The sequence below is a fragment of the Tetrahymena thermophila genome (assembly GCF_000189635.1).
Source record: "Tetrahymena thermophila SB210 genomic scaffold scf_8254716, whole genome shotgun sequence".
Lineage (NCBI taxonomy): Eukaryota > Ciliophora > Oligohymenophorea > Hymenostomatida > Tetrahymenidae > Tetrahymena > Tetrahymena thermophila.
In genome coordinates, this window is record NW_002476481.1 from 552,738 (window position 1) to 575,336 (window position 22,599).

Genomic DNA, 22,599 nt, shown 5'->3' on the forward strand with positions numbered 1-22,599 from the left:
CTAAAGATTTTTTTCTTTTAATTATTATTATCTTATTTAAATAAATCAAGTTGAGAATAAAAACAAGATTCAAATATTCAATCATTTTTTATAAACTAGTTATAAGGTATATATGTTTACACCATGTAAAATTTAAAAAAATTATTTTAAAATTATATTTTCAACTCTCTATTTTTTTTACTGTATTTTTCAAAAACCAAAACCGATAACCCTACACGTCACCTATAAAAACACTCAAAAACCCTCCAGAAGAGTATACTAAACTAAAAAAATAAATCTTTATTAATTTATTCCTTACAGATAATTAAATTCTAGGTCAATATATCCATTTAATAAAGGATTAATATGAACAAAATATTTTTACAAAATTATTGTATTTATCAATCAAAATATTGATAATCGTCATTTTTGACATTCAAGTATGCACATTAAGCTATTTATTAATAGTAAATTTAAGAAAGATAATAAATTAAAAAATATATTGGATATTCAGACAAAATATATCTTGTTATCAAATCAAAATATTTAAAGAAAAATATCTTTTTGATTAAATAAGCTTAATTTAGAGGACATTTAGTCAATAAAAGATAAAAAATAAAAATTATTAATCTAAAATACTATTAAGTTATTTTTTTGTGCTATATTGAGTAAAAATTAAAAATCAAATTTTTAGATGTCTAAATTCTAATAAATAAAAATTTCCTTTATTATAATCATTTCATTAAATTTTATTTTAAATTTCTAATTATAAAAAAAACTTTAGAATTACTAAGGAAATATATTTATATTATCTACTTTTTTCTAATTTATGAATTATATTTATAATAATTTTTAAAGCTATAAATTTGTTAAATTATTAATATAATAATAAAAATATTATATTTGAATATTTAAATTCCGAATATTATTTCATTATTCGAAATCAATTTTTTTATGGTTGTCATTTTATGTTTAAATTTTTTTTCCTTACTTGAACTTTGTTAAATAGCTCTTATTTTTATTAAAATGAGTTAACTTATTCTAATATTTAATCAAGCGATTCAGTACTTTACTCTTATTCGTTTCTTTTTGTCAAATATTATTTTAGTTTATATAAAATTTCTACTATTGAGATTATTAATCTTATTAAGAACAAGATAAAGCTCATCATTAAACAAACTACTAGCATTATTATTACTATCAAACTAAATTGATCTACACTTTTTAGATCCTTATCAGATATTGCATCTTAATTTAAAATATCCTATTACTTCTTAAAGCATATTATAAGCAGAATTATTGTAACGAAGATTAAAAACTCTTAAATTATTTTGTATAAATTGATAAATTTACTGTTAAAAAATCTAAAATATAAGATGTATAATCCAAAGCATCCAAAAATAAGTGATAGAATTATGCAACAAACAAAAGGATGAGTGGGAATAGTTAAAATTAGCAAAACAATAGCATATTTTTTTATGTAGCTTGCAAATAAATAAGTATTCCATCCCTTTGCCTTTGTGTTAATATTTATAGCAAAATTGGGTAAATAGCTTTCGATATAATTTGCAGTTCTTTTAAAAGAAAAACAGTAAATTAAAACAAAAAAGCTTGCATGGATAATCAGTTAAATAACAGCAGAATATTTCTCTTATGTGTATGCTAGGCAGTAATAAATGCTAAATAGAGAGGGAGTAATAAAGCCTTATTGAACAGATGATGCTAAATTTATTAAAAAGTTTACTATTTCCATAGTATATTGCTTTCCTTTCATAACCCATCTAGCAAAGCAACAAAGAAGGACTATAACAACTGATATTATTAAAGATATATTTGGTATGGGAAGAGCATAGTATAAATTTGCTTACAATCCTAAGTCTTATAAAAGCTACTGCTCAGATGAAGCTGAGCCTTAACTTATATTATCAGTTTAGCTATTTACATCTAATTAATTAGCATCGGGAATAGAAGTAAATATAAATGAAGATGCTAGAATTGTTCCGACATAAACTATTTGAGGTAGGTAGTTTTTAAATAAAATTAAGGGTCCAAAAACCTAAATAAAATTTGAAAGGAAACACAAAATTTAGAATTTTTTGAGAATGAGAATTATGCTGTAACCATTTCCTTAGCCAGAAGTAAGATCCTTGCTAATGCTCATAGCGCTATTAATTTTTCCCTAAACACTTTGCTAAGAATTGTTATAAGTACTTGTAGTGAAAATAGTATTTTATAATTAGAATGTAGTTTATTGATTGCTGTAAGAAACAACTATTTGATTAACTCTTCTATTTTATTCTACAGATATATTAAAAACAACACTGTTGCTGATTAGTTGTTATGATATAATTTAATAGTCTGTATTTAAAATTAATTTACCAGGGTCTAACTCTATGTTAATCCCATTTGTTTCGTTTGGATAAGGTACTCTATTAAAAATAACTGTTATCACATTGTATTGAGAATCTTTAGTGATATTAATAGAAGTTATACTCAACTTAATAATACAAATATTGTCTGGGATGATAAGAATATAATTTTAAATACATTCACACTATGTTTAAGAGCTAGAAATCTGTAAATTTTGTTAGGATGGACATTATTAAAAACACTTATTCAACCAGAGATAGTAACCACTATTACATAATGTACAAGTTTTTTAGTTAGGGCATGTCTAACAGTTAGATTAATTACATGTATAACAAATTTAGTTAATATCACAATAAAATCCTGGCTACTATTAGTTACTGCAAAAAATAGAATTATCTTTTGTTATATGCTTATATGGAAAGCTAGGAGAACATTAACATTAACTAGAACTTGCATTTTAATATTAATTCTGAGTAGTCAAAGGACAAATTTATACACAAGTATTGTTACTTAAAGTGTATCCTTGATTGCAAATAGAGCATACATCAGTTAACTCATAATTTTTTGTTTAGTTGTTATATAGGCATTGTTATTTAGAGCTTTGACAATTACTTACTTTACCTTGATTTGAATTAGTTGGGCATACCTTACAAAGATTATCTCCACCATATTTATAAAGTCCAGTTGCACAAGTAATACATTGAGTATTAGATAATCCATTACAGGTACTACATGTTTTATTACAAGGAGAGCAAGTATTTTAAGTAGCAAAATAACCTCCTTGTATGTTGCAAGTTTATGAACAAGTTGTGGTATCTGTGTAAAAGTAATACCCGTCTTTGCAAGAAAGACAATTGTTTGAACTCGATCCTTTACAAGTGAGACACGAGTTATCACATTGGGAGCACTAATTAGAACTAGGGAAGTATCCTGTATTACAAACTTGACAACTTGATTAGTTGGTACATTAGAGACAATTTTAAAAGCATTTTATACATGTTTTTGTAGATGAGTCATAATAATAACCTTAGCTTACTAAACAAGGTTGGCAATTATTTGATGAGTCTAATTCATAGTTTTCATCGCATTCTTAGCAGCTAGAAGAGCTAATACAAGTCTTACAATTAGCAGAGCATTAACCACATGGACTAGAAATAGATTAAAAAAATAGCCCATCTCCACATGTTTAACAACTTGTGCTTGTTTATAAAGCAAAATTTGAATCGCAATTTATGCAAATAGTATTTGGAACATGTCCAGAGCATTAAGCACAATTGCTTATACTGCATTCAGACATTGGTCCAGGTGGTACAAGGAGCATTCTAAATTTTATTTCTTAATTATTATTTTAAGTACCACTATAATTTGAACTGTAAATAGAAATTAAACATTATAAATATTTTTTGATTTTTTGATGAGCTAATATTTATTCTATTTAATTTGTTTAATCAAAAATACTAATTAGTTCAGTTTCTATACTATTAATTATTTGATATATAAAATTTAAAGTAATTAACAGAAATATATTACATTTTTTCTTCTAATATTTTGTTAGGATATTAAATTTGGCTGACAAATAATTTAAAATTTAATGTATAGTTATTAAACAAAGCTTATTCAATGCTAACTTCTTGATGTTGACGAAATACTAAAATTAAAAATCCTTTAAGACAATAAATTTATGGGCTTTGATATTTTTCTAAGTATCTAACATCAAATAGATTTAAATCTTCTTTCCTAATAAAAATAAAATTAATTATTAAAATAAACTTTCAAATAAGCAAAGTAGAAAACGTTTTGTGTTTAATTTTATTATAAAAAAAAGAAAAACATTTTTTATTATGTTTTAAATTCAAATTAATAAATAATTTTAAATCCAAATAATCATATTTTTACCAAAAATTTGTTTCATTACACATTTATTTAAAGTTTGAAATGAAGATATATTTTTACTTTCCTTTTGGAAGAAGAAAAATAAAAAATATTTTTATCAAAGAATATCCTTTAGGTATTATTAAGTCAATTTAAGTTTTAGTTTTAGTTTTTTGATCAAAAAGTTGTTATTTTAAGCAAATTATAAAAGATAAACATTTTTCATTAGAGTTTGAAAAAATGAATATTATTGATTAATATAATTTTTTTAATTAATAAAATATTAATTATGGATTGTTTAAAATAATAATACTTACTCACAAATTTAGCTTTAGTCTTTGAAATATAAAACATTTAGTTAGTTTCCTTCTTTAAAAACTTCTATTGGTTTGAGAATTTCAACTTAGTAGGTAACTATATTTTCAGATTATTTCAAATGGATTTGCAAATTTAAAGTTTATTTGGCCAATATAGTCTGATTATTAATAAACTCGTTCATTTTTTGTATCTATTCAAATTCGCATAGTTAAGTTAGACTCAATTCTATATACAACAAAGCTTATAAAATTATGTACCATAAATAAGTTTTATATTTAATCTGCGGCATTTGCAAATAGTCCGAATCAAATATGTTTTATTGCTTTTTAATTGTATTGTTTTTGCAAAAAAAATTAATTATACTTATTTATTCAATAAAAGAAACATTCAATTATTAATAATATTTTTTACAGTTTAAAAAAGCAGAATGTATTAAATAGATCTAGTAAAAATTGACCCATTAAAAGAACACTCAAAAAAAATTATTAATTCAATTAAGGTTAGAAAATTTCTTTTTCATTTACTTTTATAAAAGATAAATTTCAAAAATTAGAATACCAATTTAATGATTTGTAATCTAAATCAAGAAAAACTAATTATTTTTGACTGTAAGTTAAAAATATAATTATATAATGACAAAACATTATCAGGATATTATAAAGTTATGATGAATCATTAATAAATCGAACTAATTATTAATTGGATAACAGACTGAATTTTAATTACAACTTACAGATATTTAAATCAAATCATTTTTTTTCTCTTTAATACTTTTTGAGAAGAAAAATTATGCTATGTATATTTTAAATTTTAAGTTATATATTTTTTAAATTATTTTCCCAATAATAAATGATTTGTCCCAAATTATTTTTCCATATATTTATTACCAAATTTCTTTGCAAAAAGCGTAATGTTTTTTCTTTTGAATACAAATACCTTACAATTACATAATTCGTGTGTTATTATTAAAAGAGTGTAACCAATACTTTTTATTAAATTTTAAGAATGTAATTAATAATTTGAAATTGAAATTTAATTACTCATTATTAAATTATAATGATATATTTAAGCGCTTAAAAAATTATATTATATATACTATACTCTTGTTTTGATAACTAATATGAAAAAGCTATATTAAAAGCTTAAAGTCTATTTTTTAAAAACAAATCGCATGCATAACTAGTATATAATTCAGCAAATATGTCACTTTAAAGAAGTATATACCATGAAAAAATTTTCAATTTACTAAGTAGCATTTCTATAGATATATATATAGTTAATTAAAATTAGTTATTTGATAAATTTTATTTTAAAATTCCAATTTTAGAAAACATTTAGATTACAAAGTAAATAAATTTATTTTTATGATATTTTTTTTATAATTTATGAATTAAATTTATTCATAATTTTTAAAGTTATAAATTTGTTAAATTATTTAATATTTATATACAAAAAATGATCTTTGAATATTTAAATTCTAAATATCATTTCATTATTCGAAATCAATTTTTTATGATTATTCTTTAAAGTTTAAACTTTCTTTTTTTACTAGAACTTTGTTAAAAACCACTTTTTTTTACTGAAATGAGTTAAATTAGTCCAATATTTAATCAAGCGATTCAGTAAGCTGCTCTTATTCATTTTTTTTGGTTAAATACTTTTTTAGTTTTTAAAAAATTTCTACTAGTTAGATTGTTAATCTTACTAAGAACAAGATGAAACTCATCATTAAACAAATTACTAGCATTATTATTACTATAAAGCTAAATTCATCTATACTTTTTAGATCATTATCAGATATTGCATCTTAGTTTAAAATATCCTATTGTTTCTTAATGCATATCATAAACAGAATTACTGAAACAGAGATTAAAAACTCTTAAATTATTTTGTATATATTGATAAATTTACTGTTAAAAAATCTAAAATATAAAATGTATAATCCAAAGCATCCAAAAATAATTGATAGAATTATACAACAAGCAATAGGGTGAGTGGGAATAGTTAAAATTAGTAAAATGATAACATATTTTTTTATGTAGCTAGCAAATAAATATGTATTCCATCCCTTTGCCTTTGTGTTAATATTTAAAGCAAAATTGGGTAAATAACTTTCGATATAATTTACATCTCTTTTAAAAGAAAAATAGTAAATTAAAACAAAAAAGGATGCATGGATAAGCAATTAAATAATAGCAATATATTTCTCTTATGTAAATGCTAGGCAGTAATAAATGCTAAATAGAGAAGGAGTGATAAAGCCTTATTGAACAGATGATGCTAAATTGATTAAAAAGTTTACTATTTCCATAGTATATTGCTTTCCTTTCATAACCCATCTAGCAAAGCAGCAAAGAAGGACTATAATTACTGATATTATTAAAGATATATTTGGTATCGGAAGAGCATAGTATAAATTTGCTTGTAATCCTAAGTCTTATAAAAGCTACTGCTCAGAGGAAGCTGAGCCTTAACTTGTGCTATCACTTTAACTATTTGTATTTAATTAACTAGCATCAGGAATAGAAGTAAATATAAATGAAGATGCTAGAATTGTTCCGACATAAACTATTTGAGGTAGGTAGTTTTTAAATAAAATTAAGGGTCCAAAAAATTAAATAAAATTTGAAAGGAAACACAAAATTTAGAATTTTTTGAGAACGAGAATTATGCTATAGCCATTTCCTTAACCAGAAGTAAGAGCCTTGCTAGCGCTTGTAGCGCTATCAATTTTTCCCTAAACACTTTACTAAGAATTGTTATAAGTATTTGTAGTAAGAATAGCATTTTATAATTAGAATGTAGTTTGTTGATTATTGTAAGTAACTACTATTTGATTAACTCTTCTATTTTACTCTACAGATATATTAAAAACAACAGTGTTGCTGATCAGTTGTTATGATATAATTTAATAATCTGTATTTAAAATTAATTTGCCAGGATCTAGTTGTATGCTAATCCCATTTGTCTCATTTGGATAAGGTACTCTGTTAAAAACAACTGTTATTACATTGTATTGAGAGTCTTTAGATAGATTAATAGAAGTTATACTCAACTTAATAATACAAATATTGTCTGGAATGATAAGAATATAATTTTAAATACATTCACACTATGATTAAGAGCTAGAAATTTATAAATTTTAAGAGGATGGACATTACTAAAGACACTGATTCAACCAAAGATAGTATCCACTATTACATAATGTACAAGTATTTTAATTAGGGCACGTTTAACAATTAGATTGATTGCATGCATAGCAAATTTAGTTAACATCACAATAAAATCCTGGTAACTGATAGTTACTGCAGAAAATAGAATTGTCTTTTCTTATGTGCTTATATGGATAGCTAGGAGAACATTAACATTAACTAGAGCTAGGATTATAATAGTAATTCTGGGCAATTAAAGAGCAACTATCTACACAATTATTGTTACTTAAAGTGTATCCTTGAATGCATATAGAGCACACATCAGTTAACTCATAATTTTTTGTTTAGTTGTTATATAAGCATTCTTTTTGAGAGCTTTGACAATTACTTACTACAGCTTGATTTGAAATTGTTGGGCAAGTCCTACAGAGATTATTTCCACCATATTTATAAAGTCCAGTTACACAGATAATACATTGAGTATTAGAAGATCCATTACAAGTACTACATGTTTTATCACAAGGAGAGCATGTATTTTAACTTGCAAAATAGCCTCCTTATGTGTTACAAGTTTATGAACAAGTTGTGATATCTGTGTATAAGTAATACCCATTATTGCAAGAAAGACAATTGTTTGAGTTTGGTCCTTTGCAAGTGAGGCAGGAGTTATTACATTGGGAGCATTAATTAGAATTAGGATAGTATCCTGTAATACAAACTTGGCAGCTTGACTAGTTGGTACATTAGAGACAATTTTAAAAGCAGCTTATACATGTTTTTGTAGATGAGTCATAATATTAACCTTAATTTATTAAGCAAGCTTAGCAACCATTTTTTGAAGAGTTTAATTCATAATTTTATGAGCATAAACTACAATCCGAAGAACTCGTACAAGTCAAACAATAAGAAGGACATTAACCGCATGTTTATTTACTAGAATCATAATATTATCCTTAATTTATTAAACAAGCTTAGCAACCATTTTTTTAAGAATTTACTTGATAACCGCTTTAACATACAGAGCAATTAGTAGAACTGTTACAAGTCAGGCAATTAATCGGGCAATTACCACATTTAGTATTCTAAGAGTCATAGTATTACCCGTTATTTATTTAGCAAGCTTAGCAATTATTTGAAGAGTTTAATTCATAGTTGTTATTGCATACTTAGCAATTAGAAGAGTTAACACAAGTCTAACAATTAGCAGAGCATTAACCACATGGACTAGAAGTAGATTATAAAAATTGCCCAGCCCCACATGTTTAACAACTTTTATTTGATTATAAAGCAAAATTTGCATTACAATTTGTACAATTAGTGTTTGGACCAGCTCCAGTGCATTAAGCACAATTATTTATATTGCAATTAGGTCCTTTTCCTGGTGGTCCTGCTGGTGGTCCTGCTGGTGGCCCTCCTGAAAGCATTCTGAATTTTATTTCTTAATCAAGGTATTAAGTACCTATATAATTTGAGCTATAAATAGAAATCGAACATTTAAAATATTCTTTGATCTTTTGCTGAGCTAATATTAATTCTATTTAATTTGCTTATTCAAAAATACTAATTAGTTCAGATTCTATACTATTAATTATTTAATATATTAAATTTAAAGTAGTAAAAACAAACAAAATATTTTACATGTTTTCTCCTAATTTTTAGTTAAGAGATTAAATTTGGCTTACAAATACTTTAAAATTTAATGTATATTTATTAAACAAAGCTTATTTGATATTAACTTCTTCATTTTAACTAAATACCACAATTAAAAATCCATTAAAGCAATATATTTATGGGGTTTGATGTTTTGTTAAGTATCTAATATCAAATAGGTTTAAATCTTCATTCCTAAATAAAAATAAAATTAGTTATTAAAATCTTTGAAATAAGTAAAAAAAAATTAACTATTTTATTGATATTTGATAATAAAAAAGAAAAGTAAATTTTATTTTGTTTTAAATTCAAATAAATAAATAATTTTAGATCCAAACAATAATATTTTTGCCAAATATTTTTTACATTTCACAATTATTTAAAGGTTGAAATGAGCATATATATTTATTTACTTTCTTTTAAAAAAAGAAATATAAAAAAATAATATTTATTAAAGACTCTCCTTTAAGTATTAATAAAAGTCAATTTAAGATTTAGTTATTAAATCAAAAAGTTGTTATTTAAAGCAAATTTATAAAAGAATTAAAATTTTTCATGAGAGTTTGAATCAGCAAATATGATTGATTAACAAAATTTTTATAAAATAGATAAAATACTAATAATGGATTGCTTAAAATAATAAATACTTACTCACAAATTTAACTCTAGTCTTTGAAATATAGAACATTTTTTTAGTACCCTTCTTTAAAAGCTTCTATTGGTTTGAGAATTTCAACTTAGTATGATACTATATTTTCAGATTATTTAAAATGGATTTGTAAGTATAAAGTTTATTTGGTCACTTTGGCCTGATTATTAATAAACTCATTCAATTTCTATATCTATTCCAATTCACATACTTAAGTTAGACTCAATTCTATATATAACAAAGCTTATAAAAGTATATACCACAAATAAGTTTTATATTTAATCTGTGGCATTTGCTCAGCTATAAAAAAGGAACAGATAGTGAATACTGTTTTATTTTTTTTAATTAATTTGTTTTTGCAAAAAAAAAATTATTAATATTTATTTAGCCAATAAAAGAAGCATTCAATTATTAATTATATTTTTTACAGTTTAAAAAAACCATAATATTAAATTTCAAGTAAAAATTGACCTGAAAAAGATCATAAAAAAAAAATTATTAATTTAATTTAGGCTAGAAAATTTCTTTTTCATCTACTTTTATTAAAGGAAGATTTCAAAAATTAGATTATTAACTTAATAATTTATTCAATTAATTAATTGAAAACTAAATCAAGAAAAACCAATCATTTTTTACTGTAAGTTAAAAGAATTATAAAATGACAAAAAATTATCATAATATTGTTAATTTATGATGAATGATTAACAAATTGAATTAATTATTGATTAAATTGTTCATTGGATAACAAATTGAATTTTATTTACAACTTACAGATATTTAAATGAAAATAATTTGTTTTTATTACAATACCTTTTAGAGTAGAAAAATTATGCTATGAATATTTCTTTTAAATAACTTAAATTTTAATTATATACATTTTTTAAAAATTCTAAATATTAAATGTATATTTTAAATTATTTTTCCAGATAGATCTATTACCAACTTTCTTTACAAAAAACATAATAATATTTCTTTTGAAAACAAATAACTTTCTGTAACATAAAAAATTCAATATTGCAATGAATGCGTGATTATTAAATGAGCGTAACCAATATTTTATTTAAAATTTAAAAAATGTAATTATTTGAAATTTAAATTAAATTATTCACTATAATGATATATTTAAGCTTAAAATGTAATATAATAAATACTAGAATATATTTTGTTAAAATTAATATGAAATAGCTATATTTTAGACAATCTACAAACTTAAAGTCTATTTTTGTAAAATTAGTTATTTAATTAGTCTTCTACAATTTTGGAAAATAATATTTATTCAAAATATATTTATAAGTGATTCAAGTTAAATTCATATGATTGAAAACTTTCTCATCTTTTGATAAAAATAATCTAAAACCAGAATTTTTATTAACTTATCAAAATTCACCTGAATTAAAATCATTGTTTTTACAAAACTTTTAAATAAATTATAATTAGTAATAGGATGTAATATATGTCCATACTAATCAAAAAAAACAATATTCATTAATTACACTAATAATGCACATTTATAAATATTTAGATCTTTTTAAAAAAATATTTTGATAAATATTATATTTATGTGTTTCATTAATATCTACTAAAAATTAATTAATATTTTTTGTAAATTAATTTGTGTATTAATAAAAATTATTTACAACAAAAATATATATAACAATTTGCTATTTTAAAAATGTTTGATGACTGATATAAAGAGTGATCAACTAGATAATTTTTTTAATAAGAAAAATAAATTTTCTTATAAATTTAAAATAAAATTATAATGCTAATATTTCTAATTAATTATTATTTATTTAGATTTTAAATAGCATGTGGATTCAAAAAAATTAATAAAAATTACAAAAACTATCCTCAATAAAGACCATAAAACCTCACAATAAATTTTCTATTTATTGAGGTTTTCATTCATTTTTTATTTGAGAATAATCCCAAAATTTTAAAACTCTTACCTCGCAACCAATTCATTTTCCTTAACAATGTTTTACGGTAAAATTTGTAAACATTTCCTACATTTAAAAATAAAATTTAATTAAACATAAAATTTATGTTTTCATTCATTAACGAATGAAACTTAATTCAAAGAATTTTAAAATTCTTGAAAATCTATCAAAATTTAAAAATTCAGATCAATTTTTAAATCTTAATTAATCAATCTTTCATAACTTTACTCTTAATAGTAAAAATTGTTTTCCCTTTTAATTTAATACTTGTTTTATATATTGAAAATTATTTAGAATTAAAATATAAAAAATTGATAATAAACACAAAGTAAAACTAATTTTGTAAATAAAAATCTAATCAATAATTAATTGATAGAAAATTTAAAAATAATATGAAATTAGGAATTATTTTTGTTTTATTCCAGTGGCCTAGTAGAATATATTTGATTATATTAAGATATTTTTTTTCAAATTACAAATATTCTGCAATCACTGTTTAGGATAATACTAATCAGAGAGTTTCATAAAAAACTAAAATTATATTTATTAAATATAAATCAATGATGACAATGAGGTGGGGGTTTTGAGCTTGATTTAGGCTGATTAATTATCATTTTATTAAATAATAAAAAAGTATAATAATTCTATTAAATAATAAATAAAGTACAATAAAATAAGAATATCTCATATTCAATTATATGATTATTTACAAATATGGATGGAAGTATATAATAATTATTTTTTGGCAGAAAACTGTTTAATACTACAAAATATTTTAGTTTAGTAAATTATTATTCTTGATAGAACCTAATATCGTATAGTAATATCAAATACAAAGTTTTATCTTAATTATGCTGGAAAATTAGAATTGAAGAAATAATTGGATGAGAATAAAATAAAATTTTATGAAATAGCACTTGCATAGGAGTTGAAAATCATATTTGTGTTATTTGGATTTTCTTTTAATAATCACCAAAGAAATAGTTAATGATATGGTATAAAAAAGTTTTAAGTACCTCATAAAAGTTATTTTTCAATTATATTTTCACCGACATTGTAATTCTATTAAATTAGAATGGTGAAAGTTAAAATTTATGGAGGTAAGAATCCAATTTATGAGATATCAACGTTATTTTTAAATTTTAGTTTAAATTTTTCAATTTAGTAACATATTTAAAATTTTTAATAGATAATTGGATGATTTATATATTCAAGAAGGTATCACAATAATTAATAAATAAAATATACAATCAAACATTTTAAATAGAATTTTATGATTGTAATTTTTTCTTTTGTTTATTAAACGAGTTATTATATGATTAAGGAGTATTAGATAATTCAAATTGAGAAATTTTTGAACAGTTAAGATGATCTATTATCATATTTAAACCTTGATCAGTGTAATCTATTTTATTTTTATTTCTAAAGTAATTCCTTGTAAATTATACAAAATAAAATATTTAGATTCCACTTCTTACCATAAACAAAATTAAACTTGTTATTAAACAAATTATTAAAACTATCAAAGCTATTAAACTAAATTAAATAACATTTATCATTTATTCATCACTAATTCCATCTTATTCTATAATATCTTACTGCTTCTTCACACTGATAACAAATAATATAAAGGCTATTGAAATTAAAAGCTCTTAAAATATTTTATAAATTATAAAATATTTATTTATAAAGAATCTGTAGTATAATAAATAAATAGCAAAGCATATGAAAATAGCTGCTATTATAGCACCACATGCTATTGGATTTGAGTATAATACATAAATTAAGGTTATACAAATGTATTTCTTCAAATAACTCAACACCAAATAGCTTCTCCATCCTCTCGCTTTTACATTTAAGTTTAAAGCAAAATTCGGTGTGTTGATTTCTATATATTAATTATCCTTTTTTAACATAATTGCTACTATCAGAATAATAAATATAACATGAATTATTAATTGCATTATTGCATACTATTTTTGAGATGAGTATTCTAATGAGTAGTATATACTAAGTAATGTACAAGTAATATATCCTTGTTGCAGTTATGACATAATGTTAACCAAAAAGTTCACTACTGTTATAGTATATTGTTTACCTTCCATGACCTATCTTGCAAATAGACATAATAAAGATATAATTACTGATATAATTAACAATAAATGTGGGAGGGCTAAATTTTGATAAATATTATCTTTAAACCCAAGCTATTATAAAAGCTTCTTATGGTTATCAATATCTTCATTTGAGGTTGTATTTGAATTAATACTTAGCTCATCTGGGCTTGGAATTTCTGTAAATATAAAAGATGCTCCTAAAAGGGCTCCAGTATATAAAGGCTAAGGTAATTATGCTTTAAAAACAATTAGAGGTCCTAATAATTGAACGAAGTTAGAAAGCAAACACAAAATTTAAAAGTTTTTAAGAATATTAATTATAGATTAAAGAAGTCCTTATTATGTAGATAAGCTTTATCCTAAGCTTTTTACATTATCTATAGCGCCTTGTTTATTTTATAAATTACTATTAACATAATCTGATGTTAGTATTGTATTTTAAACTTAGTAGATGGATTGTTTATTATTATAATTAATAACTATTTAACTGATTTTAATATTTTGCTAAACTGAGACTTAGAACATTAAATTATTATCACTTTATTACTATGAAACGATTGTGTAATCTCTATTTTGGATTAGCTTAGGAGGGTCTATTTACAAACTTATTGTTTTTAATTCATCATTATATGGAGCTCTATTAAAAATAATATTAATAATATTATATTAAGTATTTTTTGTAAGTTAGATTTGGCTTATTTAGAGCTATAAAATACAAATTTTTTTAGGAGCATAAAAAATATAGTCTTTAATGCAAACACACTCATTGTTAGAGTGAGAAGACTCTAGACCTTTACTAAATTCACAAGTTTGAAGACAGTCGTTCTACCATAGATAAAAGTCATTTAAACAAATTGTGCATATTTACTGATTAGTGCAGACTTAGCAGTGAGGTTGTAAGCATGGATTACATATTTTATTTGAGTCACAGTAGTAGCCAGGTAATTAAAATTTGTAGCAAAATATATTATTATTAGGTTAATTATGCTAGTAGGGGCTTGAAGATGAACATTAACATTATTATAAAATATTATTATATTCATAATTTTATGCTATGTCAGAACATTGATTAATACATTTATTATTTGCTAATACAAAATTACCTTTACATTTCTAACATATTGAAGTTAACTCATAAATTTATGTTTCAGGATTTAACAAACACTTTTGAATAATTTATGCGCAATTTTACATTTACTATGTAATAATAGCAGGATTAAGGGAAGTTTTATGACAATGTTTGCAAAGATTATCTCCTCCATATTGATACAAATTATTAGCGCAAGTAGTACATTTAGAAGATTCTGAACATGTACTACAAGAGGAATCGCAAGGCATACATTTTTTTTTCTCAATATAAAAGCCGTTTTTTGGGCACTCATCTATACAAGTTTAAGACTAAATATTTAATAATTAACCAAATTTACAAGAAGTGCAATTTTTAGAAGATAGAGAGCAAGTTAAGCAAGCTGAATCACAAGGTAAGCAATTATTTTCTAAAGCATAAAATCCATCTTAATTGCAAGAGTTTTAACATGTTTAACTCAAAGTATTTAAAAATTGAAATTCTTAGCAAGAAGTACATATTTTAGAAGTTTATTTGCAAGTTTTGCATGATTTATCACAATCTAAGCAAGATTTTGTTTCATTATCAAAATATTAACTCTAGAGGCACAGGCATTATTTTAATGAATTAAGTTAATAATTAGCCATGCACTACTTGCAACTATTAGGTTCATTGCAAATTTAACAATTTAATGGACACTGTTCACATTTCTTTGTTTTGTAATTGTAAAATTCACCATTATTTATTCTACAACATTTATTTAAATAAAGTTATGAACCTTACTTACAAGATGTACACCTATTAGGTCCTTCTTAATCACATCCTAAACAACTTTAATCACATTTTTTACAATACTTTCCAAAAAATTAATAATCAGTATAATATCCTAGAATACATTCTTCATCACAGACAGTTTAGGTAATAACTATTTTACATTTATTACAACCTTCAAGAGTGCATTCTTCTTGTAGTATTCTTATTTTTTAACTTTTAATATATTTTGAATTGCTAAAAAAGTTATGAACGCCACTTTTCATTTATTTAGGTATTCTATCTTATGAGTTATTCAAATTAAAATCTTCTCCAAAAAGAATAAATTTATTGATTAAATATTTATTTTGGAGTCTTTTTAATGGATCGAAAAATTAACATTTTGTTCTTTTTTATAAAATATAAAAGATTAATAAAATTAAATTAATTTGAAAAAAAATATACTTATTTTTAATGCAATTAATCATTTACTAAATATTTAAAAGTAATTTTTCATTTTTGCTTTAAGATAGCTCATGCGTACTTGATAAATCTTAAGTAGGTTTCTGTATAAGATCTAATAAACTCTATTTCTCAATATAGAAATCTTCTGGAATTAAAGAATTATTAAAAATAAATTTAATTCCAATAAAGCTTTGATTATCCTTTATGTCTGTTGTACTAATATGAAATATAAAAAATTAAATGAAATATAATTTTAATTTTTATCAATAAATTTATTTTTTATTACCTTAATACAATAGAAAAATAACCAAATCTTAAGATTCTTTCATCCTTGAATTAATTTTAATCAAATACTAAATACTTTATAACAATTTACAACTAATTTATAGAATCCAAATATTGGTAAATTTGTTTTTCTTTATAACTTAATGTAAATTCATTTATAGTTTGCTAAGATGAATCACTTAAAATTATGTTTAGAACTTGATTTGATTATTCTTTTATAGAAACTAGGTTCTTTAAATAGAATTGTAAAGAATATTCAATTAAAATTATTAATAAAGTTGCAATCTTTATCATTACTAAGATGAGATTTTTAAAATTATTATTGTTATTATTTTTTAAAATATAATCAAAACATTTTGATTTTTTTAATAAATTTATTATGAAGTAATGTGAGGCATTTTTCATTTATCTGAGTGAGCTTATTGTTAAGCAATTAAATGCTAAAATTAGTAAAAGTTAAGCTATAATTATTATCATGGTGATTAAATTTATTTTGGATTTTTAAGCTTTACATAAGAAATTAATCAAATTAATTTCTATTATTTGCTATTTTATATTACAATATATATTTTTGACTTTTTTTGATAGGGTAATTCGGTTAAAGTAAACTACAAACCCTCAAAATAATATTTATTGTAAATCTTTAAATAGAAAATTTTTAGTAAAGTAGCATCTTCTAAAAACCCCCAAATTAAAAAGATAATTTATAGTTTTGACTGGAATTATTTTTGAAGACTTTTAAAAACTAATAATTAAATGAATACAAATAATTACCTTTTTTGGTAATAATTAACTTATTTTTTTCTTAAAAAATCTTTATTGTTTACTTTATTTATTCAAAGAAGTAATTGAGATTTGTAATTAAAATATGTAAATTAATCAAATTAAAATCATAAAATGTATGTAACAAATGCAATTTACTAATAATCAGATTTAGTAATTGAAAAAAATTATCTTGATACTCCTTTTTACTGTTTGTTCAGCAATTATTAATTTTATTATTTTATTTAAATTAAAATTAAAATCATAACTTCATATTTCTTACATTAGATATTTATTGTTTTGAAATTAATTCAAGCAGGATTTATTAACTTAAAATCATTAAAGATTAAAATTTTATTTTTTGTTCTTTATCTATTTTTACTCAAAAGTTAATGAATTAAAATATGTAAAGATAAAACTCAACATCAAAAAAATATGTATGTAATAATTGTAACATTTTGATTTAACATATATTTCATTGTAAAACTTTAAACTTGCTTTAAAGTAAATATATATATTTTTTAGTAACTAATTTAACTTTTATATTAAATATAATTGAATGAATTTATTCTATTTTTTTCCTTATTGGTATTTAATAGAATATTATTAGAAATTTCTTAAAAATAATTAGAAAATACTAACATGGCTAATAAGATTAATGGATTTCGACTAAAAAAATTAGTAATATTTTTGAAATTAAAGATTAGATTGATTATTGATTGTTTTAATTTATTTTTTATTAAAAATTTGACTGTAGACATAATTTTTTTGATAAATTCCAGCAATAACAAGGTTAAGTAAATTAAACTCTTTATATGTAAATGTGTAAAGTAAAAGTGCTTTTATTTATTTAAAAAATATACATACAGTAAAACCTTGTTAAGGTATTCGAAGGAGTTGCGAGGTAAGAGTCTTAAAATTTTATGAATTAAAAATAAATTTAGATAGATAATTATATGATTAATTATGTCTAATTAAGCAGGATACACAATAATAAGTAAAATATACAATCAAACATTTTAAATAGAATTTTATGATTTTATTTTATTTTTATTAAAGGTATTATTATTTAAATAAGGAGTATTAGATAATTCAAATTGAAAAATTTTAGAACTATTAAGATGATCTATTATCACATTTAAACCTTGATCATTGAAATCTATTTTATTTTTATTTCTAAAGTAATTCCTTGCAAGTTTTATAAAAGAATATATTTAGATTCCACTTCTTACCAGAAATAAAATCAAGCTTGTTAGTAAACAAATTATTAGAAATATCAAAGCTATTAAACTAAATTAAATAACATTTATCATTTATTCATCACTAATTACATCTTATTCTATAATATCTTACTGCTTTTTCACACTGATAATAAATAAAATAAAGGCTATGGAAACCAAAAGCTCTTAAAATATTTTATAAATTATAAAAAAATTATTAATGAAGAATCTGTAGTAAAATAAATAAATAGCAAAGCACATGAAAATAGCTGCTATGATAGCTCCACATGCTATTGGATTTGAGTATAATACATAAATTAAGGTTATACAAATGTATTTCTTTAAATAACTCAACACCAAATAGCTTCTCCATCCTCTCGCTTTTATATTTAAATTTAAAGTAAAATTCGGTGTGTTGTTTTCTATATATTAATTATCCTTTTTTAACATAATTGCTACTATTAGAATAATGAATATAACATGAGTTACTAATTGCATTATTGCATACTATTTTTGAGATGAGTATTCTAAAGAGTAATATATACTAAGTAAGGTGCAAGAAATATATCCTTGGTGCAATTATGACATAATATTAACCAAGAAGTTCACTATTCTAATAGTATATTGCTTACCTTCTATGACCTATCTTGCAAATAGACACAATAAAGATATAATTACTGATATAATTAACAATAAATGTGGGAGGGCTAAATTTTGATAAATATTATCTTTAAAACCAAGTTATTATAAAAGCTTCTTATGGTTATCAATATCTTCATTTGATGTTGTATTTGAATTAATACTTAGCTCATCTGGGCTTGGAATTTCTGTAAAAATAAAAGATGCTCCTAAAAGGGCTCCTGTATATAAAGGCTAAGGTAATTATGCTTTAAAAACAATTAGAGGTCCTAATAATTGAACGAAGTTAGAAAGCAAACACAAAATTTAAAAGTTTTTAAGAATATTAATTATAGATTAAATAAGTCCTTCTTATGTAGATAAGCTTTATCCTAAGCTTTTTACATTATTTACAGCATTTTGTTTATTTTATAAATTAATGTTAACATAATCAGATGTTAGTATTGTATTTTAAACTTAGTAAATGGACTATTTATTATTATAATTAATTACTAATTAGCTAATTTTAATATTTTGTTAAAATGAGACTTAGAATATTAAATTATTATCACTTTATTGCTATGAAATAATTGTGTAATCTCTATTTTGGATTAGCTTAAGAGGGTCGATTTACAAACTTATTGTTTTTAATTCAGCATTATATGGAGCTCTATTAAAAATAATATTAATAATATTATATTAAGTATCTTTTGTAAGTTGGATTTGGCTTATTTAGAGCTATAAAATACAAATTTTTTTAGGAGCATAATAAATATAGTCTTAAATGCAAACACATTCTTTTTTAGACTGAGAAGACTCTAAGCCTTTACTAGATTCACAAGTTTGAAGGCAATCGTTCTACCATAGATAAAAGCCATTTAAACAAATTGTACATATTTACAGATTAGCGCAGACTTAGCAGTTAGGTTAAAAGCATTGATTGCATATTTTATTTGAGTCACAGTTGTAGCCAGGTAATTAAAGCTAAAAGCAAAATATATTATTATTAGATTAATTATGCTAGTAGGGGTTTGAAGAAGAACATTAGCATTATTATAAAATATTATTATATTCATAATTTTATGTTATGTCAGAACATTGATTAATACATTTATTATTTGCTAATACAAAATTACTTTTACATATCTAACATATTGAAGTTAACTCATAAGTTTATGTTCGAGGATTTAACAAACACTATTAAATAATTTATGCGCAATTTTACATTTAATAAGTAATAATATCAGGATTAAGGGAAGTATTATTGCAAGGTTTGCAAAGATTATCTCCTCCATATTAATAAAAATTCTTAGCGCAAGTAGTACATTTAGAAGATCCTGAACATGTACTACAAGAGGAATCGCAAGGTATGCATTTTTTTTTCTCAATATAAAATCCGTTTGTTGGGCACTCATCTATACAAGTTTAAGACTAAATATTTAATAATTAACCAAATTTACAAGAAGTGCAATTTTTAGAAGATCCAGAGCAAGTTAAGCATGCTGAATCACAAGGCAAACAATTTTTTTCTAAAGCATAATATCCAGCTTGATCGCAAGAGTTTTAACATGTTAGACTCTAAGTGTTTAAAAATTGAAAATCTTAACATGAAGTACAACTCTTAGAAGTTTATTTGCAAGTTTTGCATGATTTATCACAATCTAAGCAAGATTTCGTATTATCATCGAAGTATTAGCCATAGAGGCATAAACATTAATTTAATGAGTTTAATTCATAGTTAACCATGCATTACTTGCAATTATTAGGTTCAATACAAATTTAACAATTTTATGGACACTATTCACATTTTTTCGTTTACTAATTGTAAAATTCACCATTTTTTATTCTACAACATTTATTCTAATAAAGCTATGAATCTTAATCACAAGATGTACACCCGTTAGGTCCTTCTTTATCACATCCTAAACAACTTTAATGACATTTTTTACATTACTTTCCAAAAAATACTTCATTAGGAAAATATCCTAGAATGCATTCTTCATTACAAACAGTTTGGATAACAAATGTAGTACAATCATTACAGCCTTCGCATTATAGTAATTTTCTTGATTTTTAACTTTTAATATCTTTTTACATGCTAAAAAAGTGATGAACGACACTATTCATTTATTTAGGTATTCTATCTTATGAGTTATTCAAAGTAAAATCTTCTCCAAAATGAATAAATTTATTGATTAAAGATTTATTTTGGAGAACTTTTAATGGATCGAAAAATTAGCATTTTGTTCTTTTTATAAAACATAAAAGAGTAATAAAATTTAATTAATTAATTTGCAAAAAATTTACTTATTTTTAATGCAATTAATCATTTACTCAAAATTTAAAAGTAATTTTTCATCTTCGCTTTAAGATAGCTCATGCGTACTTGATAAATCTTAAGTAGATTTATGTATAAGATCTAATACATTCTATTTCTCTATATTGAAATCTTCTTGAATTAAAGAATTGTTAATAATAAATTTAATTCCTATAAAACTTTGCTAATCCTTTATGTCTGTAGTACTAATATGAAATATAAAAAATTAAATGAAATTCTTATTTAATTTTATCAATAAATTTTATTTATTTTTACCTTAATACAATAGAAAAATCATCAAATTTTAAGGTTTTTTCGTGCTTGATTTAATTTTAATCAAATACTAAATACTTTATCATGATTTATAACTAATCAATTTCATCTGAATATAGGTAAATTTGTTTTTCTTTATAACTTAATGTATATTCATTTTTCGTTTGTTAAGATTAATCACTAATAAATATGTTTAGTATTTGATTTGATTATTCTTTTATAGAAACTAGGTCCTTTTAATAGAATTGTAAAGAATATTCAATTAAAATTATTAATAAAGTTGTAATCTTTATCATTTCTTTTACTAGATTTTTAAAATTATTATTGTTATTTTTATTTAATATATAATCAAAACATTTTGTTTTTTTTAATAAATTTATTATGAAGTTATGCTAGGCACTTTTTATTTATCATAGTGAGCTTATTGTGAAGCAATTAAATGCTAAAATTAGTTAGAGTTAAGCTATAACTATTTTCATTGTAGTTTAATTTATTTTGGATTCTTAAGCCTTACTTCATAAATTAATGAAATTTATTACAATATATATTTTTGATTTTTTTTTGATAGGGTAATTAGGTTATAGTAAACTACATACTCTATAAATAATAGTTATTGTAAATATTTAGAAAGAAAAATTTTAGTTTTGTACTAGTATCTATAAACCCCCAAATTAAAAAGATAATTAATAGTTTTGACTCTAATTATTTTTGAAGATATTTAAAAACCAATAATTAAATAAATAAAAATTATTACTTTTTTTGGTAATAATTAACTTATTTTTTTTAAAAAAATCTT

At 22.1% G+C, this 22,599-nt stretch overlaps 5 protein-coding genes across 5 annotated transcripts; all 5 read right to left on the reverse strand. All coding sequences in view use genetic code 6, as the record gives it.

Moving 5' to 3' along the window:
- Positions 1-940: 940 nt before the first annotated feature.
- Positions 941-4,575, reverse strand: TTHERM_00102590 (transmembrane protein, putative; the record flags this gene model as incomplete). Its single annotated transcript, XM_001012209.2, has 2 exons — positions 941-4,086; positions 4,539-4,575. The coding sequence occupies 2 exons, from the start codon at positions 4,573-4,575 to the stop codon at positions 941-943; spliced, it is 3,183 nt and encodes a 1,060-aa protein (XP_001012209.2).
- A 1,453-nt stretch (positions 4,576-6,028) lies between these two features.
- On the reverse strand, positions 6,029-9,115 carry TTHERM_00102600 (transmembrane protein, putative; the record flags this gene model as incomplete). The annotated part of the gene is made up of 3 exons (XM_001012210.3): positions 6,029-6,196; positions 6,296-6,417; positions 6,517-9,115. The coding sequence occupies 3 exons, from the start codon at positions 9,113-9,115 to the stop codon at positions 6,029-6,031; spliced, it is 2,889 nt and encodes a 962-aa protein (XP_001012210.3).
- A 4,742-nt stretch (positions 9,116-13,857) lies between these two features.
- Positions 13,858-15,385, reverse strand: TTHERM_00102610 (transmembrane protein, putative; the record flags this gene model as incomplete). Its single annotated transcript, XM_001012211.3, has 4 exons — positions 13,858-13,940; positions 14,029-14,304; positions 14,455-14,684; positions 14,916-15,385. The coding sequence occupies 4 exons, from the start codon at positions 15,383-15,385 to the stop codon at positions 13,858-13,860; spliced, it is 1,059 nt and encodes a 352-aa protein (XP_001012211.3).
- Positions 15,386-15,591: 206 nt separating this feature from the next.
- TTHERM_000102619 (transmembrane protein, putative) lies at positions 15,592-15,852 on the reverse strand (the record flags this gene model as incomplete). Its single annotated transcript, XM_012796622.1, has 1 exon — positions 15,592-15,852. The coding sequence occupies one exon, from the start codon at positions 15,850-15,852 to the stop codon at positions 15,592-15,594; it is 261 nt and encodes an 86-aa protein (XP_012652076.1).
- A 3,093-nt stretch (positions 15,853-18,945) lies between these two features.
- TTHERM_00102620 (transmembrane protein, putative) lies at positions 18,946-21,889 on the reverse strand (the record flags this gene model as incomplete). Its single annotated transcript, XM_001012212.3, has 6 exons — positions 18,946-18,975; positions 19,085-19,702; positions 19,763-19,883; positions 20,439-21,461; positions 21,521-21,736; positions 21,807-21,889. 6 exons carry the CDS (start codon positions 21,887-21,889, stop codon positions 18,946-18,948), a joined length of 2,091 nt encoding a protein of 696 aa, XP_001012212.3.
- Between the last annotated feature and the right edge of the window lie 710 nt (positions 21,890-22,599).